Source organism: Marmota monax, unplaced genomic scaffold (genome assembly GCF_021218885.2).
Source record: "Marmota monax isolate L192 unplaced genomic scaffold, Marmota_monax_Labrador192_F-V1.1 WCK01_AAM20220418_F8-fsc00111, whole genome shotgun sequence".
NCBI lineage: Eukaryota > Metazoa > Chordata > Mammalia > Rodentia > Sciuridae > Marmota > Marmota monax.
The window spans coordinates 895478-922263 of NW_026695067.1; the positions used below are offsets into that span (position 1 = coordinate 895478).

A 26786-nucleotide genomic window follows, 5' to 3' on the forward strand; every position below is an offset into this window, starting at 1 on the left:
TCTCAGGGAACGGTCCTGTGCTCACAGGCCAGGGTGCTTGCCCACTCTGCTCTCCACTTGGCTGGCTTTGAGTGAGCTGCTTTTGAAAGAGCCCAGCCCTGCTGCTCTGGAGAAAGCCCAGCTTGCAATACGGAAGAGAAGCCAGAAAGAGGAGTGAGGGTGGAGACTCAAAGGAAGCAGGCAGGGAGCAAGGCCCTAAGACAGGCAGCCCAGGTCTAGGCCAGGGCTTAGGAGATGATAGAGTCTGGCCTTCTAAGGATTCCCAAGGACAGGGAAGGCCACCCAGCACCAAGATTCCTGACTACTGCCACGCCTCTACACTCAGTCTCTAGTGAAGATTAACGAAGCCTCCAAAGAGCAAGGCATGAAGCAACCCCCTCCCACCTCTCCCAAGCGAAGCAAGAAAACAGGCTGTGCTACTTACTAGCTAAGTGCACTTGGCTGGAGCATCCCTGCCCACTCTGAAGGGGACTGTGGTGGGGCCATCTCTGGCTCTGTCCACCGCAGCACTAAATGCACTAACATTGAGTGTAAGTCATTTAATCCCCACACACACGCGCGCACACACACAAAATAAGGTAGATACTACTACTATCCGCACTTCCAGAGAAGCAGCTAAGCACACAGCGGTTAAAGGATAAGTTATAAAGAAGTCCCTGGAGATGAAAGCCTACCATTCTGGGAGGGATGGTCGGAGTAGAGGGACAAGGAGGAGGACCGATGAAAGATACAGGAAGACACAATGGATCAAAGTTCTGAAGAAGGAAGAAGGGACTGAGAAGCCCCAGCTCCACTGGCCTAAACTCAGGTTAAGGGCAAGATTAGGAAGGAGGGTGGAATCGAGGAGAAGTGGGGAAAGGAAGGCGACTAGAGAAGGATGGGAAGAGGCCTTTGGGGAAGAAGGGTGGCAGGGAAAGTCATCAGGCTGAACAGAGGGGGCCGACTGAGATGTGAGGCGGCAGCCAGGCGCGCGCAGTCCCACCTTGAGCACAGTGACGGCTCCCGCACTGTGCACCTGGAAGTGCGCGGGCGGCTCAGCGCCTGGCTCAGCCGCCTCGTCGGGGCCCTGGTAGCTGAAGCAGGCGTCGGCGATGTCCAGGTGGCCCAGGGGCAGCGCGTCCTGCGGGCTCTTAAAGTAATAGAGGTAGCAGCGACGCGCGTCGAACACGAACCAGCGGCTGCGGTAGCCGCGCAGCGGGCCCTTGCCCGACAGCTTCTGCAGGTAGCCGCACAGCCGCGCCGGCTCCCGCCCGGCCCCCACCCCAGCCTCCGCGGTGGCCCCCGGCGCCGCGCCCTCGCCGCCGCCACCTTCCTCTGCCCGGGTCCCGGCCCCCGGCATCACCCGCCGCGCGCCCACCGTCGGCGCCCGAACCCCCGCGCCACCGCGCCGCCACCGCCACTGCGCCCCCTCCCCGCCGCCGCCGCTCCCTCCGCACGACCCGGGCGCGCAGAGCAGTCTGGGACTTGTAGTCCCGCCCCCGCCCGCCACTGCCCCCGCAGGGCGGCGGAGGCCAGGTCCCTCCCGGGACCCCGAGTCGGGACGGCTTTCACGCAACGTGGGAGTCCAAGTCTTCGCCCTGCCTGGGTGAAGCAACGTTTGTTTCTTTATGGGAGCATGGATTCCACCGGAGGATGCATTTCTCAAGAACCACCTCAAAACAGTATTGCACTCTATGTAAATTATACCTCCATATAAAACTTGGTTTTTAAATGGAGTTTTTAAACTCTGCCCTGCAAGAGTCACAGACTTAATATTGTGAAAAATGAGAAAGCTTGTTGCCTGCTACTGAGTGGGTGCTCCATTAAATATTTGTAGAGTTCTTGAATGAAAGCCAAAGCATATCCTTCCTCTCTGCATCTCAGTTCGTTCATTGAATTTAACAAGTATTTATTGAGTGCCTACTATGTGCCAGGTAAGGTTTCAAGCACTGGCGATATAGCCATGACAAGCCAATCATTTCCCAGCCATCATGGGGATTATAGTCTGGTAAAGGAGGAAGATAATACACACATTAAAAAAAAAAAAGCAGATACGCATAATAAATGTTATGTTGACTAAATGGTCTGATGACATTTAAATAATGATTACTACTTAAAACAGCACTGGACTGGGATGTAGCTCAGTGGTAGAGCACTTGTTTAACATACAGCAGGCCCTGGGTTGTGTTCCCAGCACCATCAAACAAAAATCAAGGAAACCTTACCAGTGCTTTCTGTATTAATTCATTTGAACTCTCAAAACAACCTCAAGAGGCAAAAAGTATTGTTTTGTAATAAAGCAAAGCAAAGGTAAGGATGAATTTGGGAAGGAGAGTTATGGCAAGTTACCTCCATAGGTTAAGCTGGGGAGGCAGGTCTGAGGATGGGACACTTAGTGGCAACGTAAATGATGCTGATGTGAGGGAACAAGGCAACCAGAGAAGAGGGGAAAACATTCCAGACAGAGGGAACTGTTAGTACAAAAGTTCACTTTATTCAAAGAGAGAAGGAAGTACATTTGTGAGAAGGCCAAATCAACTGTCTCCTCTTCACAGTTTTGCATGTTTCACACAGACACACTAAAAGATGGTGGAAATCTGAGCTTCCTGAGATGGACAAGGACATTTCAAACAACTGCCTAATTGGAACAGACAGATAGGAAGAGCAGGCACTGGAGCCTCCCCCAAGCCAGCCATTTGAAGGCCCTGTATCTGCTGCCAAGTGAACATCCCTTTCTGACACTTGTCGAGATCTGGCTGGCTGGCCACAGTGAGGGTGCTCACCACCTAAGCTTCCTGAGGCTCTCTTTGAGCGCAATGCAGTATAGTGTTAAGTGCTAGGTTCCAAAGTCAGACTGATGGGATTTGTCTCCTACGTGTACCACTTACCAGAGGTGTGACCTTGGGAAATTTATTTGACTTCTCTGAACCTTAGTCTTTTCATTTATAAAATGGTGATAATGAAAGTAGCTATCTCACATTATTGTTATTGTAAGGTTTCATGAGAAATGCTAGTGGAAGTGTTTAGTTAGCTCAGTGCCTCACACATAATGAGCACTCAGTACCTATAGGTTATTATCATTACTATTACTATTATTATACCATAACATTGATGACTTTCCCAATCAGCAGATTCCGAGAGGACTCAAACCAGCCCCCATGCACAGGAGCCCAGATAATGTGGTACTTCAGGAGTCAAATGGATTGTTCTCTTGATGAGAGGTTCAATTTGAGCCTCACTCTGTGGATAAGAGGGGCTGTGACCAATTGGCTTGCTTGACTTTGAAAACTATGAAAATGGGCAGAGCTGGGAGAAGCAGGTCTGTGGCTGAGGTGCTAGGAGGCCATGGAGCAGCAGCAGAGTATAATCCATTTCCATTGTCAGTGAGTTGAGAGAAAGTAGGGGTAGGCATGACCTGTGTGGTCCCAGAAGAAAGAACCAAGTCTCTTGGAGTGTCGTGTGGAGGCAGAGGTCTGCAAGGCATGAGGAAGTCATCCTTCATGGGCAGAGGGGATGAACTCCCCTCCCCAGGGAGAAAAACTGGGTTGGTGGGGCTTGGCAGATGGTATCAGACAAAGGACCCTGTGGTTTCTCCTGAAGATGGTGTCTATGCTTCTCAGTGGGCAAGCTGAGCCTCAGCCTGACTCTGCATCTGAGTCTTCTCTCCCTCCTGGGTCACTAATGGCAAGAAGCTGCAGCTGTTTCTTAGTATTGTCAAGTCCCTGCCTTCTTCCCTTTGGAGGCCACATCTCACATCATAGTAAACATATTAAAATGATCCCATATTCCACAATAAATTAATATAGGTAATTTTTGCTTTAAAAATGTTCAAAGTCATATCCATAATTATGCTCTTGATATTATAAGACTGTGAGTTATTAACTTAAATTTATGATTATCTGTGATTTCTTGGTAATTATCCTGTCTATATGGAAATTCAGGCCAAGTGAGAAAAACCCAACCTACAAACCTTTTCCAGGGTAACAGCATTTTATGATTCCTAGGAAGGGGACATAATGTTCTACTTTATAGACATTTAATAAAATGTGAATTAATTTTGATTTTGATTTTCCCCCTGGTTTTGAAGCCAATACATACACCACAGATATTTCACAGGCCCCTCAAAAGCTGGCAGGCCCAGATGCTGAGACTATAGTATCTGCCTGGGGATAAACTGATTTGGCCCCTGCCTGGCCTTTGCCCTCCAGAATGTGCCCCTCTGAGGAGACTGTAGTCACAGGCCTGCCTGAGACCTCTGTAAGAGTACAAAGTAGGGCTGGCAATGTAGCTTACTGGTAGGGCAGGCCATGGGATTAAAGCCCTAGCACATGGGGGGAAAAAGTATAAAGTACAGAGACCCCAAATCCAGCAGCAATCAATATCTCAGAAGGTCCCCGGGAGAGTCCTGAGCCCACTGAGCTATGGGAAGTAGCCTATGTCTTTAGAGTCAACCCTAACACCCTCTTGCTCCTCCAGACTTCCCCAACCCCTTTACCCCGTCAACTCTTTAGGGCTACTCTGGGATGCTGGTGATTTCATGAATGAACCCTTTGCAATTTCACCCTCTTATTCCTAGGGCCAGGAGCTGAGCTCTCTTAGGTCCTTCCATCTTCAATTTGGACACGTTTTATAGTTACTGTAAAGTGCTAAACAAATGTAGCTTCAGTTTTCCCAGTTTCAAACCAGATTATACCCCTGACCTTCATGGAAATTTTTGAGCCATCTCTGGTGACTCTTCATTCCTTGGAACCCTTCTTAGGTGATGTCTTAGTCCTGTTTCTGTTGCTATCACAGAACACCACCAGCTGAGTAATTTATAAAGAATAAAGGTTTATTTGGCTCACAGTTCTGAAGGCTGGGAAGTTCAAGATCAGGCATCCACATCTGATGAAGTCCCTCTTCCTGGTGGGAACACTTTGCAGAGTGTCAAGGTAGCTCAGGGCACCACATGGGAAATAGTCCTAGCTCAGGTCTCTCCTCCTCTTTTATAGAGCTGCAGCCCCATTGGATTAGGGACCCACTCTTAGGGTTTCATTTAACCTAATTACCTCCCAGAGGCCCCACCTCCACACACTATTGACATATGACTTTGGGGATTAAGTTTCAACATGAGTTTTGGAAGGAACAAACATCCAGACCAGGCAAATAGCCTGTCACCTTTGCAGTCCCTGAGATCTCCCGGATTAAAACTCAACATCCAGTGGCCAGGGTCAGCTTTACAGAACCTGTGCACTTCTCCTTTGTTCAGGGAAGGTATCCTGAGTGTCAGAGGGTCTGCCCTGTATGCCATGTGAACCCCTGTCCCCTCAAGACTCTCAGGAACCCAGTGACCAGAAGGAAGTGGCCAACCCAGGAGGAAGTAGCCATTGTTTACTGTAAAGGGGAAATTTGGGCAATGAAGTTACTTCCACATGGCCAGCCTTTGGACAAACCCCAGGGGAACCCAGAGCCAGGGAGTCATCCTAGGCTAATTTCCCCAGAGAGGGGAGGGGTGTACCCAGAGGCTCTGAAGAAGCCCCAGCTATGCACTGCCTTTGCATCTGTAGAAGACTGGTTGCCTGCCATGAAATGAGCTTACAGCCCAGAGAGGAAATCAGCCTGAATGCTGTGTGACCTTGGTGCATCTCCATTTCCTACCTGTATTTTGATAGGGTGGATGGACAGCTAAGCGATCTCCTAGGGCCCTGCCCCTGCCTGCTCTGAAACATAACAGTCAAAAGAGGTCTAGCTGTGAGGGTCTGGGGTCATTCTTCCCAAATCTCTCTGTGTCAGTGGAGGCTCTGTTCTTTCAAGTCTTCAAGCCCAAGACCTTTCGATTTTCCCAGCCACCACAACCCAACTGTCTCCTGGGGGCTCCACTCCACACTATGGACTTGCCTGCCTACTACGTATAAGCCTGACTTCGTTGGGGTGACACATTGCATCTTCCCTGGTCCCTGCTGCCCTCACCACCAACCCCACCAAGGCACAAATGAAGGCCTTCTGTCCCTGGGACAGAGACACAGAGGTGGCTTAGCAACTTGGGGTAGGGGCACAATACAGCCCTGCTAGGCCCTTGCTAAATCCAGAGACTTGTGAAGGAAGTTGACCTAATGGGGGGATAAGTGAAGAGGGGAGTAGTGGGGACACTGGACCTGCAAATAGGTGAGCACTAGAGTGTTGGTAGGAGACAGTAAGTCACAAGGTGCTTTGACCAGAGCAAACAGCTCTCACAGGGAAACACTCAGCTGGGGATTGGCTTTCCACGCCCATCTCCATTGCTCTGAAAGGGGACCCTGCACCACGCCTACATCCTGGACGAGCGAGCGTGCCAGTGGGGGGACTAGAGAGAAGTCAGAGGTCCGCCCTTGTGCCTCAGCTTCCTCATCTGTACAGTGGGTCATAATTTTTCATCTACCTCCTAGAGCTGTCCTGAGGCTTAGGTGAGCTAATGAATGGAAAACACTTGGCAAAGTCCCTGGCACATAGCAAAATCTTTTTTCTTTCCATTAATTTACCATTTACAGATCTTTCACATACATTCTCATTTGACTCTCACAACAACCCTGTGAGGTAAGCCGCACAGACATTCTTCTCATTTAACAGATAAGGAAAGCGAATCTCAGAGCTGAAGTGCCCAAGGTTCTATGGTTAGAAAATAGTTTGTAGTAATATCAATCTTTGGCCTAAAAATTCAGTGCCCAACCTTTCTTCATATTTGTCCTACTTCTTCATAGGGATAATGAAGATAAAATGAATTCAAAATTAGAAAAATACTTTGAGGGGGAAAAAAGCACTATATAATTAAACCCATCATTGCCCATGATATATGGCTCATTCCTCTTCTCATTCCAGTTTGTGCATGAACCAGAATCTTATATTACTTCTGTGCTCAACTAAGCAACTAAGTAAGGCAGGGTATTAGTGTGATCCTGTTTAAAATTATATAAATTACAATCTGGGTAACTGCATTATTAGGCAAATTGAAAAACAGGCTAATGTTCAATTAGGACCCAATAAAGCACCCAGCAAAGCAAGACAACATTATCAGATAGGGCTTGATTGCATAGAAGGAAAACATGGTATCAGAGTCCAAAGTGGCACACACACACAGTTATCTAAGGCAAAGTGGTGGCAAAGAAGAATTATTTATTCTGCACTATATAAATAAGAGAAGATGATTTGTGGGAACCCACGCAAAATAATCTTGTCACACAGATCTCTCCAGCTGCCTAAAGAGAATATAAACACTGTCATCCTCACTGTCAAGAATGTTTCTATCTATGCTCATACTCTGAACTAAACCAAGGAATACCTCTATGCTAATCTTCCTTGGCTAAAATACAACTAGTACCATTATTCCTAATCAGACTAATAAATAGATATCTTTTAAGGTAATGAATTAGATGGCTGTTTAATTTTTTGTTTTCAGGATTCACTTTGGATTTTTCTGCTTTTAAGACCCAAAGCAAGTTATATTGAGTTTTTATTGGTGATTCTTAGTATATGTGTTTATAACAGTTCAAGCGTGAATTTAACATATTAAAACAGTTTTATAGCATCTGTTCAGGAAAGATTATATACTATACAAACTATTCAAGTCATACAAAACCTATTTTTCAGTATCTTTTCAACTGAGAAGAATCCTATTCAGCACACTTCCCCTCCTGAGGTGGTTCATACTGAGCAAGCTTTGCTTTCAGTTTTTTATTTTCTTCTACAGTAGCTTCATATTTCTCTTTCATTTCTGCCAATTCTAAGAGGAGCAACTCTTATTTCTGAATTTTCTGGGGTAGCAGCTCCTAAGTGATGCTTTAAAAAATCCAAAGCACTGTTAGGTTTCTCTGGTTCTTCATAGAAGGCTACCAACATTTGGTCAGCATGTCCATCACCCCCACCCAACTTCTCCAGGCACCTCCAGAACTGCTTGCACTTCAAATTGGTATCTTTGTAATGGGCCACAGTAACAGTGGACGCAGCATAACTGGCATCAGAGACTGTGGCTGGCTCCATGGCAAAAATCTTAGTGGCAGCTAATTCCTTCCACAAGCCACCCCAGCCCCTGCTTTTTGCCTCTGGCTGGTGCTGGGCAACACTGAGATCTCCTATGGGCACTGGACCTGTCCCCTGCTATGAGAAGATCCAGGCAGGTGGGAAGATTCAGGGGAAGGAGTCTTGCCAAGGAAGCCAGGACTCAGAGCCCCTCCATGTGGACTCTGGCTTCCAATGGGCTTTATTTCCCTACCAAATTGGCAGGCAAATCTACATACCTTGTGGTTCTTTTTCCCTGGGAGCTGGTGAGGGTGGAAGGTTGACATGGGCTTAATGGCCTGCGCAGGAGTTAGGGGGAGCCACACCACCTGGGGAGCGGGTGAGGCCTGGAGCCCAGGGGAGGCAATGGGCTGCAGTGGCAGAGGCCCTAGGTCTTTCCTATTCCCTGTCCCCAGAGCCTGACACCATGCTCAAGACACCACATTCTATCTGTCTTCACCACTCCCTCCCCAGCCCCCAACCACATATCCAACCCCGATCTCCCTATTCTCACACACACACACAGATTAGGGGCTAGAACCCCGCTCTGAGTCCAGGGTGGGAGATGGGGCTTTTCACTGCAAGCTGGAAGAGATTCATTGTTCTAAATGCAGAAGTTCAGGCATTGCCTGGTTGGGTGAAATGGTGTGGAAGAAGTTTAAAATGTACTTACGCAGGCAAAGAGATGCAGGGGAACAAACCCAGGAGGCAGTCAGGGGATGCTGACCACAGGCAGAGATAAGACCTAGAAGGAGCAGATACAGTAGTGGATGGTGAGATGTTTTAAAATTTATTTTGAATTTTGACTAGATGGACTAAACATGAGTTAATTTTGAGTCAGTCCATTTTTTAAGTACTTTTTTTTAGTACAATACCTTTATTTATTTATTTATTTTTATGTGGTGCTGAGGATCGAACCCAGGGCCTCACATGTGCTAGGTGTGCACTCCACTGCTGAGCCACAACCCCAGCCCATTGAGTCAGTGCATTTTAAAAATACTTTCAGAACCTGGGTAGCAGGGACAATGGCAGGAGCAATGATGTGGAAAGTGGATGCAGCATGAAGGGAGGGAGGCAAGGTAAAGCGATCCTGTCACTGACATCAGTCTTGGATAGATCATTTCCTGCCCTGAGCCTCAGTTTCTTTGTCTTTATAATCAGAAATAATGCAGACAGTAATACCACCTTTGCACGCCTGCTATAAAGATGAAAGGAAATTATGAGTATGTATTTGATGTACTTGGCACACGGTAAAGCTTCAAAATTCATTCAAGATTTACTGTGGGCCTCCATTTTCCCAGCTGTGAAGTGAGGAAAGGGAAAATAGGCACAGGACTGAGAGGCAACCCTGGGGCCCCAGCTATTCAAGCTATCAGGAACACCAGGCCTACACAGCTGGGCCACACTGCAGCCACCTGGCCTCCGAGAGACAGTAGAACAAGGCTTCTCAAGGTGTGGTTCTCAACTCCTGATCTTCCCAGTGAGCCCTAAACTGATCCCAAAACTGAGCATCTTTTCTTCACTGTTGTGAGCAAACAACACACAATTCTGCAAAATTTCCTTTTTATATGAGACTTAGGATTACTAGTGAAGCTGAATTACTTATAGAGAAATTAGTTTGCATTTTGATCTCGCTGCTGTGATGGAGAGGCACACCAACAGGGGGTGCCTCTCTGATCTGAGAAATGGTTTCCCTCTCCTCTGGGTTGTCAGGAACCCACAGGCCCAGAGCATCCAAGTTGAGAGAGAGTTGTATGTGGCAATGTTTTTAATACCATGGTAGGTTCTTTGGAGTTCTCATTTCACTACATAACAATACAGGTGTCCCTAAATATCCCCAGAGGACTGATTCCAAGGCCCTCATTGAGTACCAAAAGCTGAGGATGGTCATGTCCCTTAAATAAAATAGTGTAGTATTTGCATACATCCTATATGCAACCTCCCATATGTGCATCATATTAAATCATCTCTGGATGAGTTACAATGCCTAATAAGATGTGAACACTTTGTAAATCATTGTTACACTGCATTGTTTAGGGGATAATGACCAAACAAAGTTTATACATATTAAGCACAGATGCATTTTTTTTCCTTTGCATTTTCTGCTTGTGGTTGGTTGGATATGCTAATGGGGAGCCCTGGGGTACACAAGGCTGACTCTATATTTTTAAATGACATGGCCACATTTTACATGAAAAATATGTATGTTTTTGCTTTAAGCTTTTTTGGAAAGGATTACTTTTATGATTTTGCTTTTAAAATTATTTGGCTTTGAGGAATTCATTTAATTTACATTGGTAATGATTTCTTGGCAGTCTTCTGGCTTGATGGAGAATTCTCATAAGGTAATGTTGAGGGTCACAGCAGAGTGGGGATGACGCATGGCGTTCTGCCAGAAGGGAGTGGTTGAGAGGTGAAGCCAGCAAGCCATTGAGATGGTGATGGTTATGTTATGGACCCCTGCTGTCCGGCAATAGGGTGGCTGGGGGGGGGGAATAGGGCGGCTCTGGGAATAGGGTGGTTCCTGCTGCCTCAGGTGCCCACTACCATTGAGTGTTGAGTTCTCGCGGGTCCCAGTGGGGGAAGCAGGGAGCCTGTGAGACAGTGGGGAGAGTTGGGGGGGAGGGGAGTGTGCGTGCAGTGCTGGTGGAGTTCGGGCAATAAAGTTTCCTGTTTGAACACACAAGTGCTTTGTGGCAGCTCGGTGATTTGTGCCCAGCCAGACTTCGGCAAGGTAAAGTCATCTGGCTTCCAAACCACTTTTATGTATGATGAAACTTTCCTGAATACCAAATGAGGATGATACAAGATGACACTGAATGGATAATTACTTACACATTTATGCATTGTAATTGTATAATTTTCTCCTTTTGAATTTTGGAGCCACCACTAGTTTTGTTCTGTTGTTTTTTTTTTTTTTTCAAGGTCTCAGACCTTACTAGGGTTCCTTGGAAAGTTCTCAATACCTGGCCCTTGTCCTGTGAATAAAACACAAAATCCGGTGTATGTTTGGTGGAAGGATGGCTGAAGGGGACATGTCTGGATACCACCCTCCCTATCCAGCAGCTATGCTTGAACAGTGACAAGAGGAAGTCCCTCCGTGGCCTTGAGGAGTGAAAAGGATCACAATAAAATTGGTGATTTTTCTGGGCCAGTACCAGACCCCTTCCTTTTTTTTTTCTTGTGTGCTGGGAGTTCCCAAAATGACTGATCTTGAAAATATTATTATCCATTCATTCATTCAATATTTAATGAGCACAACTCAATATAACCCCTAAAAAAGGCAATTTGGCAACATCTATCAAAATGAAAAAAGCAAATTCTCTTTGAGTCAGTGATCCCACTTCTGGGAATGTGCTTCATAGATGCACTTGCTCTATGCTTAATCATGTCTATATAAAGTTATCCATGGCTGCATTTTTGGAAATAAAAAAGATTGGAAACAACCCAAGTAATCATGAGTGGGGGACTTGTTACAAAAATTAAAATGCATGCATATAATAGAATACTATGTAGTTATAGATAAGAATGGCACTCCTCTGTGTACTTTTTGGAAGGAGCTCTGAGATATGTTAATTTTTTTTTTACAAGGCAAGGTGCAGAACATTGTACAGTATTCTACCTTTCATGTGGGAAAAAGGAAAAAAAGCCAGGGACCGTGGCATGTACCTGTAGTCCCAGCTACTTGGAAGGCCAAGGCAGGAGGATTGCTTGATCCTAGAAGTTTGGGGACAGCCTAGGATAAATACTAAGACATTGTCTCAAAAAAAAAAAAAGAAAAAGAAAAAGAGTGAAGGAGAATAGGAAAATATTTATTTATTTGGATATACACTAAAAAAACATAACAAAACAAAACCAGGAAGAACAATCCAGAAACAAGTAACAAGTAAAAAGACACAGGATCTGTGGGAAAGACCCAGGATCAGGAATGAGTTAATACTTGAAGAAAATATTTTTACAGATACTTTTTTATATTTTATATTTTTAAAAACCATGTGGGGGCTCAGCGGTAAAGTGCTCGACTAGCACGTGTGAAGCCCTGGGTTGGATCCTCAGCACCACATAAAAATAAATATATAAGTAAAGGTATTGTGTCCAACTACAACTAAAAATAAATATTAAAAAAACCCATGTGGATGTATCATCTATTCAAATAATAATTTAAATAAAACTACTGAACATCTACCCGTGCCAAACACTGTTCTAGACACAATAGGGTGGAGAATGAAGCAGAGATAAAGAAGGTGGAATCATTCATTCTCCACTGTTCAGGTTTATGGAACAAATTCAGATCTACTAAAAACAACTAAGGATAAAAAAAAAAGTGTCCATGCATTAAAATAAGCACATGACTAGTATTTGCTGAAAAGTCCACTTTGGCATTTCACCCAAGAGGCTAGCTGCCAGCAGCACTGGATCATGAACATGGTCACCCTGCATGGGCTCGAGAAAGGAGAAGCGAGAGAGTGTTGGGGTTGTCCACACTGGGCTGGAGAGACACTCCCTCTGAGCATCTTTCCAGGGATGCCGCAGGCCTGTTTCCCAAGAAGACAAGCCAGGCTGAATGCCTTTAGGAGAGAGTAATTCGTTGGATAATTCACTGCCATCTGTTTGTCCTCTAGAAAAAGCAGACCCTCAAGAGAGAAGAACCCAAGACAGGGAAGAACTAAGACAGGACAAGTACATCAAATTCTGGGGACTTCCCAAGTGGGGGGATGACTTGAAGCTGTGTGTGAATCATGAGGCCAGCATGTGCAGCTGTGCCTCCCAGCCACAGAACTGCATGCATCAGCTCACTGAATCACCAGATCCTTCCAGGTAGGTGCTTCATTTCTCCGCCATTTTTATAGATGAGGAAACGGAGATAAATGTAAGCTGCAGAGCCAGCAAATGGGGAGTTGGGATTCCATTAGTCTGATCTAGAGCCTGAAGCCTCTTAATCCTTCTTCCTACACCTCTGGGCCCCAGGAGGAGGTGGGTGGGGCTATTCCAGCATCCTCTCTGTGCCCAGGGTCTAGCACCAGTAGTTGCCCATGTGTAATGAACTAAACAATGGAATGCAGAGTGTTGTCCACGACAATCTATTTCTACCCCTAGTCCTTCATGGAGCTTCCAATTCCCCTCAAACCTGGGGCTCCACCCCCCTCAGCTCCACACTTCCTTGAAGTATAAATATAGACTCCCCCTTATTTGCCTGGCCCACAGCCATCCTGGGTTCTGTGTCCTTTTGTACACAAAGCCATTGTCTCTTATGAAAATGACCAGGTTCTTCCCATAAAAGTATCCAGCCTAATTGGGAGGTGGAGAGAGAATACCTCATGGAAAATTATAGAAGCACATTTCTTTGTATTTGAATAGTTCCAGGATCTCACTTTGGCAGTGAACCAACTCTGAGTTGGACCCCGCCCCCCCATCTCAGCCTCTTTTGTGCTATGGACCTCTTTGAAATCTGTTGAAGCCCGAGGGTCACATAGCTAGTAAGCACAGAATAGATTGTTGTTGTTATTGTTATTGTTGCTTTTTGCAGAACTGGGGATTGAATCCAGGGGCACTCCACCACTGAGCTTTTTTGAGACAGAGTCTAGCTAAGTTGCCCAGGCTAGTCTTGAATTTGCCATCCTCAGCCTCAGCCTCCCGAGCTGGGATATACAGGCATGTGCCAACATTCTCAGCTCAGAATAGATTTAAAAAAAAAAATTTTTTTTTAGTTGTAGGTTAACATAATACCTTTATTTTATTGTATTTTTATGTGGTGCTGAGGATTGAACCCAGTGCCTTACAAGTACGGGTGAGCATTCTACCACTGAGCTACAACTGCAGCCCCAGAATCTATCTTTGAAAAACATTTTTAAGTTGTAAATGGACTTTTATTTTATTTATTTATATGTGGTAGTGAGAATCAAACCCAGTGCCTCACACATGATAGGCAAATGTTGTACCACTGAGCCACAACCCCAACCCCAGAATAGTTTTTTTTTAATGCACAAAATACAATACCTAGAGGGACAATGAAAATAAATTATGTGAAAATAGGGTTTATCAAAATATTCTTGATGTAGTAACCCTTTGTGCTTCTTTATTTATGTGTTAAGGAACACAATCCATCATTGCATCAAATTGCTATAATTTTGAGGTAATGATGAACAAAGAAGATATCTGTCTGCAACAGCTGTAATGTAATATGCAAATATCTGTATTTCTGTTGCTGACAAAGTAACAGGTGCTACTAACATTAATGTGGTTTATTTCTTCCAAGGGAAGGAAATGCTGAGTTTCAGTTAGAGATTAGGGAAAATAAAGATACAATCTCCCTCCTTCCTACTTTGCATTTTAGAGAATTCCAGAACTTGCCAGCCTGGGATTTCCATTCTGACACCATGATAGCACTGTCTTGTGTGTGGCAAGAGAGATCAATTAGCAAGAACATGAATGATGGTTTGCTTCTGATGCCTCCCTAAAATTGTCAAATTGTCAAGTCTGGAAATCTATTGTTTGTCAAAGTGATGTTCCTGGGAGCCAGCCCTCTGAGAACACTTGCAATGTGCCTAGGTGCTTGCCCCTGTGTGAAGACTGTTACTTGCAGTATTTTATCCCATGCTGTGTGTGGTAAAAATAATTATCCTTTTTACAGATGTGGAAAACATGGCTCAGAGGCAGGGGCAGCCACCCAGGTTTGCCTCATGTCCTGGTCTTTCCTCTAAACTGTATGCATCACACACATTTTTATCTTGATTTGAGTTGACCCATGATGAAGTTGTAATAATAAGAATAATGATAGGTTCCAACAGGGTGCACTCTCCATATTTTAGAATATTTATATCCTCCTCCTCCTCCTCCTCCTCCTCCTCATCATCATCACAAGCAGTGGCTAATCCCAATTGCTTACATTGTTGCAAACACTGTTTAAAGGACTTAACTCATTTAACCTTTCTAACAACAGGTTGCTATGGTTTGTCTCACAAGGATTCATGTGTTTGAAGCTTGGTCCTTAGTGTGGCAATGTTGGGAGGTGATGGAACCTTTAAAAGGTGGGAGGTGGGTAGGTCATTGGTGGGTACTACTCTGGGAAGATATTAAAGTAGTTCTCATAGGCCAGTTAATCCTGTGAGAGTGGGTTGTTATGAAAGAGTGAGCCTGGTCCCTGGCTTTCTGTCTCACCATGCAGTGGCTCCCTCTTGCCCACTTCCCCACCATGATGCCTTCTGCCATGATGTGATTGCTGTAGCCAAGAAGGCCTTGCCAGAGTCTAAATAGATGGGTCAGCCCAATCTTGGACTTTCAGTCTCCAAAACTGTGAGCGAAACAAACTTCTTTAAAGTATACAGCTTCAGGCCTTTCATTTATAACAATATAAGAAATACGAATGCACAGGTCATATGATTCTCCTCATTTCAAAAATTAAGATACTGAAACCAGAAAACTTATGACATTTGATCAAGGGTCATGTAGTTAGTAAGGTAGAATTTGAACCATGGAAATGTGATTTTAGCACCTTCTTTTAACTGTTTCATTGAAGCAGAACATGAACATAGAAAAATATACATTGTGAGTGCCCATCTCTGTGAATTTTCATACAGTGAACATAGTCATCTAATCACCAACCAGATCCAAAAATAGAACCTGACCAGCATTCAGCAGCTCCTTGCCCCCTTCCCAGTCATTACATCCCCAAGATAACTACTATCCTGACTGCTATCACCTTTGATTCATTCTGCCTTTTTTGAATTTATGTAAATGTTTCTTTATTCTTTACCATTATGCTCTCTTCTAGTCCTCATAATGACCCTAGAGTCTAGAAAGTGCTTATTATTCCCATCATGAGTACATTGAGGTATCTGCAACAACTTAGTGTCAGGTGTGTGATGGAAGCAGGATTCTAACCCAGGTCTTGGGGCTGACTGATTGCAACATCTCCTGCTTCCATGTCCACCTAGCCTGAATTTCTGCTGTGAAACTCAGAAACACATTAGGGATCAGGAATATTCACATGAGCAAAGGGTCCCATGTGGCCCTACACTGCTCCAAAACTTCCTGTCCAAGGCCTAGCCCAGTCCTTCTGGGGACCCAGCTTTTCCAAGTTTGTTACAGCCACATGAGCTCCCCATCGTTCCTTGCAATCTGTAGCAATGTAGTCTCATGGTTGTGGCACATGGTTTTCCCTTTGTTGGTAACAGCAGCTCTTCCTCCTTCACTGTCACCTCGTGGGCAAGGCTGACTGCATCCAGGGACCCTCTGCCTAAGAAGTGTGGTCCATGTGCTCTCTGGTGTTTCCCTCTCCCTTTGTCTTGGAATGCTTAGACTGTACGTCCATAAGCAGAGTGTTGTGTGGTTTGTTGCTTTATTCCCAGGGCCCAGATTCACATGGCATATGGTAGGCAATCAATAAATTTTGAGTGGAAGGAAGAATTAATATGTTCAGAACTTCCCCCACCAAAATACAAATGGTATCCACAAGGAAAAGATATGCAGAGTTTAAATCCACTGGTTTGCTAACAGGGGCAGTGCTGTGGACTTCAGCCAGGGTCTGGTCTTTAGCTGTGACAAAGACTGGAGGTTCAGGGGGAAAAGGCCAAATCCGGTGAGGCAGCTCATCTGCTGGCCAGGAAACTGTCCCTACCCATCTTGGGCTGCTACCGTGGCCCTCCTCACTGTGACTCCAGCCAGCCAAGGTGCCCTGTCCCAAAGCATCAGAGAGAAGAGCCAGCCACCGCTCAGAGGTGACAATGGGGCTCCTGTGCACTGTGGGAGGTTGGGAGCTCAGGCAAATGAGCCAGAGCACAGGCAGATATAGAGGCCCGCAGACTGACCCGGCCTTGCTGTGGCTTTGGTGCTTGCCAGGATGGAGGGAAGCCTGAAGCAGCTCAGCCTGGGGAGGGAGACTGAGGAGACAAGGGACAGCCAGGCCCTGGCTGAGCTCCAGGAACTAGCCATGAAATGGTTCATGGAGACCCAAGCCCCCTTCATCCTGCAGAATGGGGCCCTGCCCCCCTGGTTTCATGGATTCATCACCCGCAAGTAAGACTGCCCCTGTCCACATGGCCACACAGCCCTCAGCCCCTTGGGGCTGAGTATGTGGCCTGAGAATTCAGGAATCTTTGGTTCCTGCCCTCTCCCTGTGCTAGGCAGGGAACTTAGGGGAGGAGAAGGATGGGGGAACAGACTAAGGACCACTCCACCCTCTGGTGGCTGATTCTGTGGCAGAGGGAGAGGCTGTGGGGGAGGGGGATTAGCCATCACTCAGGTCTAGGGTTGCTGGGGTGAAAGAAGGCCAGGCGGGAGCAGAACACACTCAGACCAGCTTTGAATAACTGGTTGGATGGCTAGGGGACTATATCATTTGTCACCCAAACTTGGCACTGTCGGTAACTAAGCTAGGAGAATTTGTCACAAATGGGATATCCCAGGCAAACTCTAGTGCACTGATACCTTAGGAATAAATGCCAAGACGTGGGGGTTGGTCTTCCAATTGGGCTGTATCTCCAAGTAGCCAAAGCATCAGATGAAGGCATAAGACGTTTGACCAGTCACCAGGTCCTGGTACATCCTGGCATAGAGCCAGGCCAGCTTTATGGCATCAACTTGTACAACTGCACAGGGCCCTGTGCTCAAGAGAGACCCCCACTCTCTTCAATGATCTCCTGTCACTATCTTAAAATTCTTAATAATTTTTGAACAAAGGGCCCAGCGAGTTCGTTTGGCATTGGGCCCTGTAGATTACGTAGCTGGTCCTGAATAGAGCAGGCCCTTGGTTAAGTACTTGATGAGAAAGTGAGTAAGGGAATATCGGGTTGATGTACTGCCAAACCAGAAAACAGCTGGAATTTTCCATCATGCCTCCAAAATACTTGGCACCATGTAGAAATATCTGTAGCTGCCTGGGGCTTATGGGGACAAGAGGGGGGCGGGGAGTGGTGAGTCCCTGTGAGCTGCTATTGTGACCACGCTTGAGGCTTCTCCCTGCAGAAACTCTTATGTAGTGCACATCTCACACTACTATACACAGTGGTCCTGAGTGGGGGATCCCCCCAACCTAATAATCTCCAGCTGTATGGATCTGTCCTTGATCCACAACCATCAGGTGGAGAGTGTGTGGCTGGAGTTGCAGCTAGCATGCCTGCTGGTGAGGCTGCAGTAGGGAGGAGGGAGGTCCTTGTGGCCTCAGGACCTTGATCCAGTCTCAGATTGAGTCTTGAATTTGTTCAATTAAGCAAAGACAGACTACAGGCAGCCCTGAGAGGCTGCAGACCCAGTCAAAGACCCAAGGGTGTCCTCTATCAAGGGTTGAAGGACTGTCTGTGCCCTGGGTCTGGTGCCCAAGGGTGTATCCCTCAGGGACTCTGAGGCAGGACTCTGAGTCAGGCTGCTTAGGCTGCCATTAGGGAAGGAGCCCCAGCTAATGGCATGTCCTCTGCCCAGGCAGACGGAGCAGCTACTCAGGGACAAAGCTCTCGGTTCCTTCCTCATCCGTCTCAGTGACAGGGCTGCCGGCTACATCTTGTCCTACAGGTAAGAGGGGAAGGCAGGCTCAGGCTCTCAGAACCAGCCTACAGATCAGCACAGTGTGGGTCCAGCAGCCCCCACTGCTTGACTTCCCCTGAGCCCCGTGCCCCTTACTCCCTTGTTCATCCATCACATGCTCAATAGACACTTTCTGAGCAGCACTAGCCACAGCCTTCAATGGGGAGCAGGGCCAAGTGAGCACATTCTCCCAAAGGGATGCTGGGGAAGGCCTTCCAGAGGGGAGCTTTGAGCCCAGAATAGGAGGAGGAACAGCAATTTGCCAGGCAAAGAACGGGGTGTTGAGGGCTAGATACAGCAGGGCTCGTGGTTTCTTTGGAGGAACACCCAGAGAGGAGGGAAGGGGCATCTCAAGACAGCCTTGAAGCTGGGAGTGGTGGTGCACCCATAATCCCAGCAGCTTGAGGGTTGAGATAGGAAGATGAAAAGTTTAAGACTAGTCTCCGCAACTTATGGAGGCCTTAAGGACTTAGTGAGATCCTGTCTTTAAATAAAAACTAAAAAGGGCTGGGGATGTGGCTTAGTGGTTAAGTTCCCCTGGGATCAATCCCTGATACAAAAAAAAAAAAAAGAAAAAGAAAGAAAAAAAGAAACTTCTGTAGACCAAGAGGGGTGATCTGGGCAGATGCCCATTTTGTCTCTCAGGAGCCTAGTCTGGAGGTGTCGGGACAGTGAGTGAGGACCTGTGCTACTGGCTGTATGTGGGATGGGTTAGGGTAGGGCTCTGGTGATAGAAAGGAAGATGCAAGGGACGAGGACAAAGTCATTGATGGTGACATTGGATCCTGACCTGAGAGTAGGTTGAGCTGAGAAAGGCAGAGGAGGGAAAAGGCTCCTTAGGCAGGGAAGGAGGTCAGGGCTGTAGGACAAATTTAAAATGCCTCAGATTCTGATTCCAAATTATCACACACCCAGACACCCCTAGTTCAAATCCTAACCTTGAGTAAGTCTCTTTGCTTCTGTGTTTCTCTCGTCTTATCTGTAAAAATGGGAATGTTCTCCTACTTATTTCATAGGATTGTTAAAAGCGCTCAAGAAACTGATGCATTTAAAAGTACTTGGCATAGTACATGGGATATAATAAGGATTAAAGAAATGTTAGTCATTGTTAAAATAGTTATTTTTAAGCTATGTGCAGGACACTATACTAGGCACTTTGAAATATAAGTCAGCAGTTTCCAAGTGTCTTTTCTGCATCTGGTATTTTTGTTGTTGTTGTTTTGTTTTGAGTTTTTTCCTCCAAATGAGATCTTAGGCAGAATTCCAACTTATAAAAGAGATAAAAGGGGCCGTTCAAAAAAGTACAGATAGACATGTGGGACAGAAGAACATGCAGAGAGTGTGCCATGTTTGGTTACCTGATTTACAACAGAGGCACCACTGCAATTCCTGTTTTTTCAATAATTAGTATGGGAGCGATGGGATAGCCAAATGGAAAAAAAAAATGATGCCTATCTCACACTATGTCCAAAAATTAACTAATTCTAGACAGATCAAAGATCCAAAAGAGAAAAGCAAAACAACGTTTCCAGACGAAAACAGGAAATTTTCTCATAAGTATATTAAAATGCCTTTGAAAATGGGATAAGCAAAGATTAAACAGAACACAAAAAGCACTAAACATTAAAAAAAAAGATGGAGAAACTTGATTCCCTTAAAATTAAGAATTTCTGACAATCAAAAGATTATCAGGGAAGGAAAGGCACAGTCTTGGGGAAATACATATAGGTAACAAAGGACTCATCTGGAATATGTAAATGAGGCAAAACCAAAACAATTCAATATATAAAAGCAAAAGATTGAATAGGCACTTCAAAAAGAAATATCCCAAAGCCCCTAAACACTTGAAAAAATGTTCAGAATCATTAGGTATTGGGAAAACAAAACCACAAAGAATGGCTGAATTGGAGGGACAGATGATACCCAATAACTGGTGACAATGCAGAGCACCTGGCGCTCTCCATACTTGGCAACAGTGTTAGAAAACAATTTGGCATGCTAGATTCAGGTGTACCCTTGACCTATTGATTCCTTGGTATAGTCTCAACAGAAATGAGTAGATATATTCTCCAAAGACACGAATGAGAATGTTCACGGCAGCTGTATTTATAACAGCCCAGATCCAGATATAACCGAAATGTCCATCAACACAATAAGTAGATTGTGGATTTTTCATTAGATGAAAAACTGCACATAAATGGGGTGGGGACTAATTCAACACAGACATGAATAACCTCCCCAAAATATAATATTGAGTGAAAGAAGTTAGACACAATAGAAATTTTGTATAATTTCATTTATGAAACTCCATAAAGGGCAAAATGAATCGTGGTGGTAGGGTTAAAACAGTGGCTGCTTTGGGGGCCGTGACAGGGAGGTGCCCAAGGCAGCCTTCTAGGAGCTGAAGAATTTTCTACCTCCATCTACATGGCAGTTGCATGGGTGTGTACCTATATGGAAATTCATTCAGCTGTGCATTTGTGATATGTACACTTCACTGTCAATATTCTCCCATATAAAAGGAAAATGATGAGGGTGGGACACTTTAGGCTGAAGGGGGTGGTGGGAAATGAAACCTCATGGTTTCAGTTAGGGTGAGGCTGAGTTGTAATGGTGTAAGGTTGACATTTATTTAAAATTTTGGTATTTTGTTAATTATGGAGTTTTGCATTCATTTTGATCTAAAATATTGCATTATTTGGCCGGGCATAGTGGCACATACCTGTCATCTCAGCAGTTCAGAAGGCTGAGGCAGGAGGATTGCGAGTTCAAAGCAGCTTCAGCAAAAGTGAAATGCTAAGTAACTCAGTGAGACCCTGTCTCTAAATAAAATACAAAAGAGGGCTGGGGACGTGGCCCAGTGGTTGAGTGCCCCTGAGTTCAATCCCTGGTACCAGGAGAAAAAAAATATATTGCATTATTTGTTCTCCCGATGATTGAGTATTTTGGTGCCCCTTTAAATTTGCACCAAGGATCTGCCCTAGTCCTGACCCTGACCTCCTTGACTCCACCAGAAGAGCTTAGGCACTTCCCAGGTCCTCAGGTTTGGAAACCTCTTTCCAGCTCCCTGAGGAGCACTCCCTGGCTCCAAGGCAAAAGGGTGGCCCCAGGTCAGGTTTGCACTGGACAGATAGCTGGAGCCCCTCTCCTGCACCCAGGCCTGGAGTTCAGACCCCAGGCCAAGGCCAGGATGCCTCTGGCCAGCAGCCCAGACCACCCGTGTTTGTGTGCAGGGGCAGCGATCGCTGCCGGCATTTTGTTATCAACCAGCTCCGAAACCGTCGCTACCTCATCTCGGGTGACACCCTCAGCCACAGCACCCTGGCCGAGCTGGTGCGCCATTACCAGGAAGTGCAGCTCGAGCCCTTTGGGGAGACCTTGGCTGCTGCCTGCCCCCGGGTAAGCACCCTTCTTCCGGGGTGAGGGTGGAGGGGCTGGGTGCCCAGGTATGGGCGTCCATTACTTGGGACACATGCCTTTTCTAACCTTCCCTATTTACTGCCATCCAGGGGCACTCCATGTGGGGTCATGGTCCCTATCTGAAAAGGGGAGAGTGTGGCAAAATTTTATTGGAGGTCAGGAATCTGGTGGGAATGTTTCAGTCCTTGCCAGCAGCGCTGGCAGGCAGCTCGAGGCTGGCAGGGAGTGTGTGACCACGGGCCTGCTGTGTTCCCACTGCCCCCAGCCAGAGGACAATGATCTGTATGATGCTATTACCCTGGGCCTCCACCAGACCAACCTGGAAAATCCACCTGCATCCCCCACAGTGGTCCCCGACAAGGCTGCCAGCCCCTGCCCCTCTGCAAAGCCACAGGTCTCCTTCCTCCACACAAAGAAGAGCCTGGATGTGAGTCCCTGGAACCCCTCCAAGGAGGAAAGCACAGAGGTGAGGAGGATTCTGGGCCGTCCAGGGTGAGGACCTCTAGACCAGCAATGTGGGTGTCACGTCACAGTCAGGCCTTGAGCGGCCATGCTGGCCAGTCCTTTCAGCTGCGGAGGGGGGACACCAGTCTGGGAGAGAGGCAGGCCCAGCTTGGAACCAGCCAGGGGCTCACCCACACCAGGACCTGCCCCTGCCAGTGGGATTTGTTTCAAGCCTGGTCTTGGCTGTTTTCTCACTGTATGACTCTGGGCAAGTTATGCAATCTCTCTAAATCTCGGTTTACCATTCCTGAAGTTCTTGTGAGGCTATACTGAGAGAATTGGTATGAAATACCTAAAATCCCTTAGTAAACTATAGAGTGGGGTGCCTGTGGCCAATACTTCTTACTTCACAGCACCCCGTGGGAGGGACTCAGATTTCCTTCGCTATCCATCAGACCATAGTATGGCTCACACTCTCGCTGCACTCCATTCTCTTTAAATGTCCCCTCCTAGTAAGATCCACTTAAATGGAAAAAAAAAACTTTCTTTCCCACCTGCCATTCTAACTTTGCTCTTCACAGTACTGATTGTGACGTGACACCACATTATACTGTGATCAAGTAGTAGCATATAGTATATAAAGTCCCCTTATACTATGTAATAGAGCCTTGTGTTGCCTATGTCCAGATTAGAACATAGGCTCACAAGGGCTGATCTTGCTCGCCACTGAGCCCTTAGTGCCCAAGACTGGCTGGCACATAGCTGGTGTTCACTAAGTATTTGCTGAAAGGATACACCAGTGATAGAATTGGGGGTGGGCAACTCTGATGGGGACAGCAGTAAGTAGGTGGGTTCAGGGGTTCTGAGGGACCAGTGGACCACACTGGAGGCAGAAGGAACAGGGCAGACTAAGCTTGAGTAAGGAGTTGAGCTGGTGGCCAAAGGACTTGAATTTCAAGGTAAAGATTGTATTCCTTGAGCACGAGAGCTGGCAGGGACCCTGAATGTCATATCCTAACCCCAGCATGTAACAGGTAAACTGAGGCCAAGACAGGGGCCTCAGCTTATCTGAGAGAGTCCAGTTAACCTGAGGGCATCCTAGCAATGGGGTACCCTTTAAGAGGTTCTCTGTCCCTCTCTCCCCAGACCCCCACCAAGGTACCCCCCCTCCCTGAGAGGAGTACCTCCCTCCTGGATGAGTCTTTTTCAGGCCCCAGTGACATCATCTACGCAGACCTGAAGAAGATGAACCAGGCACGGCTAGGCCCGGGCACAGAAGCATCCAGCAGGCATGGGTCAATTCCAGCTAGCAGCCAGGCCTGCTCCCTAGGCAGGGAGGTTCTGAAGAGACCTTCAGATGGAGACCAGAATAGACCTGATGGCCCAGGGCCTGCCCTCTCTGGGGTGAGTCCCGACCAGGGCTCTACAATGTCTTCCACGTCCTGGGGGTTTCTCCTGGCCCCCAGTTCTGAGGCCCTGGGATCTCGGGCTGCTACCTGGAGGCAGGGGTTTCTGAAACAAGGTCACGAGGCTCAGTCCTGCTCCCAGGGCATCTCTGCAGATTCGTATGAGCTTGTTGGGACAGCAGACCAAGGAGGCAGTCCTTATGAGCAGATTCCAGCTTGTTGGAGTGGCCCAGTTAGGCCTCCACATCCTGGGGCCAGTCCCACATATAGCAAACTGTCAAGGCCTGCGGACTGTAGCTATGAGAAGATCTTGGGGACCCCAGAGCTCCCAGAGCCTGGGAACACCTATGAGCAAATCCCAGCAGCCAAGAGCAAGGAGTCTGGACGAACACACAAGGTGAGCTCTATGGGTGGGATGGGAGGCTAGCTGATCTTAGGGAACACCCGGTGATAGTAAGGGGACCTGTAGCTTTTAGGCATTGGCAGGTCAGGACACTTCCATTGCCCACAATTTTCTAGCCCTGACATCCACCTGGTGGAGATAGTACTGAGAAAAGCAGCTGCTTGATTTGAGTGTTAGATGGGGCCTTCAAGCCCATCTAAGAGCTTTCTCTGCAGAAGACCAGGCTCTCTGGCCCTCTCTCAGCCACTGCAGGGGCCTTGGAGCTCTGAGAAATGAAGAAGGGCCCCTTAGCTCTAATCATGGTTGAGCCACTCCTAGTTTTGTAACTTTGGGCAAGACAACTTCCCTGGCAACTAAGGTTGCCAGATTTAGCATGATAAAATATAGAGCATATAAGTAAATTTGAATTTCAGATAAACAATAAATATTTTTTTAAAAATGTCTCAAGTAACTGCAATTATTCCCTATTTATCTGAATTCAAACTTAACTGGGCATTCTATATTATTTGGCAACCCTATCCAGGACCTTTGTTTTCTGCTCTGTAAAATAATGGGCCGATCCTCTGGTTGTGTCCAGCAGCAGCTGCCCAAGGATAGTGCTAGACATCCTCTTGCGCTCTGGACACAGCACAGAGAAAGCTCTTGGCGAATAGGGCTGTTAATTCTGAGGGTTTCTAATAAGGAAGAAGAGGAAAACTTGGGGATCTGGAGAGCAGAGGGAAGCAGTTGGGGTGGGGCTAGCCCAGGGTTCCCAGGGAAGCAAAGGAGGCCTCCTGTGCCCTCAGCTCTGGCTGCACTCTGCCTATACCTGGCAACAGTGGGATCACAGAGTCCCCTGCCTGTGGGCATGGCCTCAGGCTCAGGCACTAGAAACCCTAGACACCCTGAGATCTTAGGAGAAAGGCCTCTAGGGAACCCCTCCAGCAACTCCCTCAGGGCAGGCTGAGCCCACGTCCCCCCACACAACAACCTCTGAGGTCCTGACCCTCCTGGGCCAGTCAGTGGGCAGTCCTTTAAGGACCTCAGAAGCCACATCCCACGTCTGCTGGCTGTTGTCCTGTGTCTTTTCTTAAACCAGTGGCCCTGGGTCAACCCTTCCCCGATTCTGCCTCACGAATGCAGAGTCAGGGCCCTAGCTGAGGTGCAGAACTTGGGGTTAGAGCACTCAGGGAGTAAGCTGAGCTTTATTTTCCACTTTTTTTTTTGGGGGGGGGGGTTACTCCTTCCTCTTCCGTCTTCTTAACCAGAGGCAGGTGAATCCTTCTGCCCAAACTGAGTTTCAGGCACTGAGAGAGGCTTGTGGGAGCAATTATCAATATTCCAACCTGGCCCCATTTCCTGGGCTTGGACCCCCAACCCCAGGCCAATGCTGATGGGTCTCTAAGCCAGGGTCTTTCCTCCCCTGTTCAGAGACCCCAGGTGCCAGCATCTTCTCCTTTATTGCAGCCTGACAAGCTCCGGAGGCTGTTCTTCGCAGACAAGAAGGCTAAATTCTGAGGAGGGCCTGGAATCCAGTGGGTTTCCTAGTATCCAGGCTATGCCAGGGATTACTGTGAAGCCCTCAGCTCACCTGCAGGTGGCCCTCGGATCCTTGGGCCCAACCAGTGCCCCAGAGACACAGACGGGATGCCTACCTGGGAAGAGGTGGGAGGGACTTTCCAGCCACCTGCAGTTGCTGGCTGTGTCCTGTTTTCCCAGTGCCTCCGGTCCATGCAGAGGAGGGAATAAGGCCAGAGAATGGGTACTGGTCAAAGAGAGAGGCCAGCAACCCTATTTCTTAGGTGAACATGTAGAGGCCTGGGCTGATGGACGGAGCCCACTTGCCAAACATGTGGCAGGCCCTGGGCCAGGACAAGACATTTTCCTAACAGGCTGAGTGACATCATGCAATTGCTCTTGAGAACAAAACCAGTTCCCCTTCTCAAGGACCTATCAGTAGGAAGGAGGGGAGGGTCAGGAGCCATATCCTCTGCTTCTGTTCCCTGGGGACCAGAACAAGAAGCCAGGGATGTGGCTACAAAGACCTAGCCTCTAGGCCATGGCTGTGATCCTAGAGCAGGCCAGGCTCCCAAGAACTGCTCCTTGGCTATTCCCTGTCCCCTATTTTGATCCCAGCCTCACCATGCATGCTAGGCAGATCCTAAGAAGCACCAGTCCAATCTCATTGTGCTACAGATGAAGAAACTAAGGCCTAGACAAGAGTAGGCCATTTGGCACCACAGAGCTGGTCAGGGCTTGAGCAGACACTTCTTAGTTAAGACAGGGTCCAGCTTGAGGTCAGCCTGAGATGGACTGCTGGGTGACATCTGGAATCACCCAGTGGACACCTAGTAGCCATCCCTGTGTGGCCAGGTCACCTCCTCACCTGCCTTTTGCTTTCAGCCAGTACTGACCTTTTGAGTGGATCTTAGACTCCACCCATGAGACCCAGCTACAACCTGGTGGCCCTGTCTCTAAGGAGCCCTCAGAGTCTTGTCTAGACACCAGGTCTGGACACAGGGCACTCAGGTCTCCTGCTCTGGTCATTCCCTCAGGCTAGGCTAGCTGTTCCTGAGATCCTTCCTGTTTTGTACTACATCCTTCCTCACCCATGTGTCCCCACCTCT

General features: G+C 47.2%; 2 protein-coding genes and 1 pseudogene across 5 annotated transcripts in view; 1 reads left to right on the forward strand and 2 right to left on the reverse strand.

Annotated features, from left to right (window-relative positions):
- The window catches only part of Tbc1d2b (TBC1 domain family member 2B), a 74414-nt gene extending 69462 nt beyond the window's left edge, over window positions 1-4952 (reverse strand). For 2 of the 3 annotated variants that reach the window (XM_046427852.1, XM_046427850.1), the window contains exon 1: window positions 983-1339. In XM_046427852.1, the coding sequence (XP_046283808.1) occupies window positions 983-1339 (357 nt within the window). Of the gene's footprint in view, window positions 1-982; window positions 1340-4823 lie in introns of those variants that run through there. The other variant, XM_046427853.2, reaches the window with a different exon arrangement.
- Window positions 4953-7474: 2522 nt separating this feature from the next.
- Window positions 7475-7971, reverse strand: LOC124081683 (c-Myc-binding protein-like; annotated as a pseudogene).
- Window positions 7972-12418: 4447 nt separating this feature from the next.
- Sh2d7 (SH2 domain containing 7) lies at window positions 12419-24698 on the forward strand. Of its 2 annotated transcripts, none has more exons than XM_046428043.2 (4): window positions 12419-12807; window positions 21741-21906; window positions 22193-22393; window positions 23518-24698. In XM_046428043.2, exons 1-4 carry the CDS (start codon window positions 12554-12556, stop codon window positions 24202-24204), a joined length of 1308 nt encoding a protein of 435 aa, XP_046283999.1. In that variant the 5' UTR covers window positions 12419-12553; the 3' UTR covers window positions 24205-24698. The 2 variants fall into 2 exon arrangements, with proteins under 2 accessions (XP_046283999.1, XP_046284000.1); XM_046428044.2 differs by lacking the exon at window positions 12419-12807 and adding an exon at window positions 18337-18495.
- Window positions 24699-26786: the final 2088 nt, after the last annotated feature.

Bases quoted from the DNA above. Each gene is read 5' to 3' on its own strand.
- Sh2d7 (XM_046428043.2), top strand. From the start codon at position 12,554: ATGCCTTTAGGAGAGAGTAATTCGTTGGATAATTCACTGCCATCTGTT. The intron at 21,907-22,192 runs GTAAGCACCCTT...CACTGCCCCCAG, and splicing joins TGGCTGCTGCCTGCCCCCGG to CCAGAGGACAATGATCTGTA. The intron at 22,394-23,517 runs GTGAGGAGGATT...CTCTCTCCCCAG, and splicing joins CCAAGGAGGAAAGCACAGAG to ACCCCCACCAAGGTACCCCC.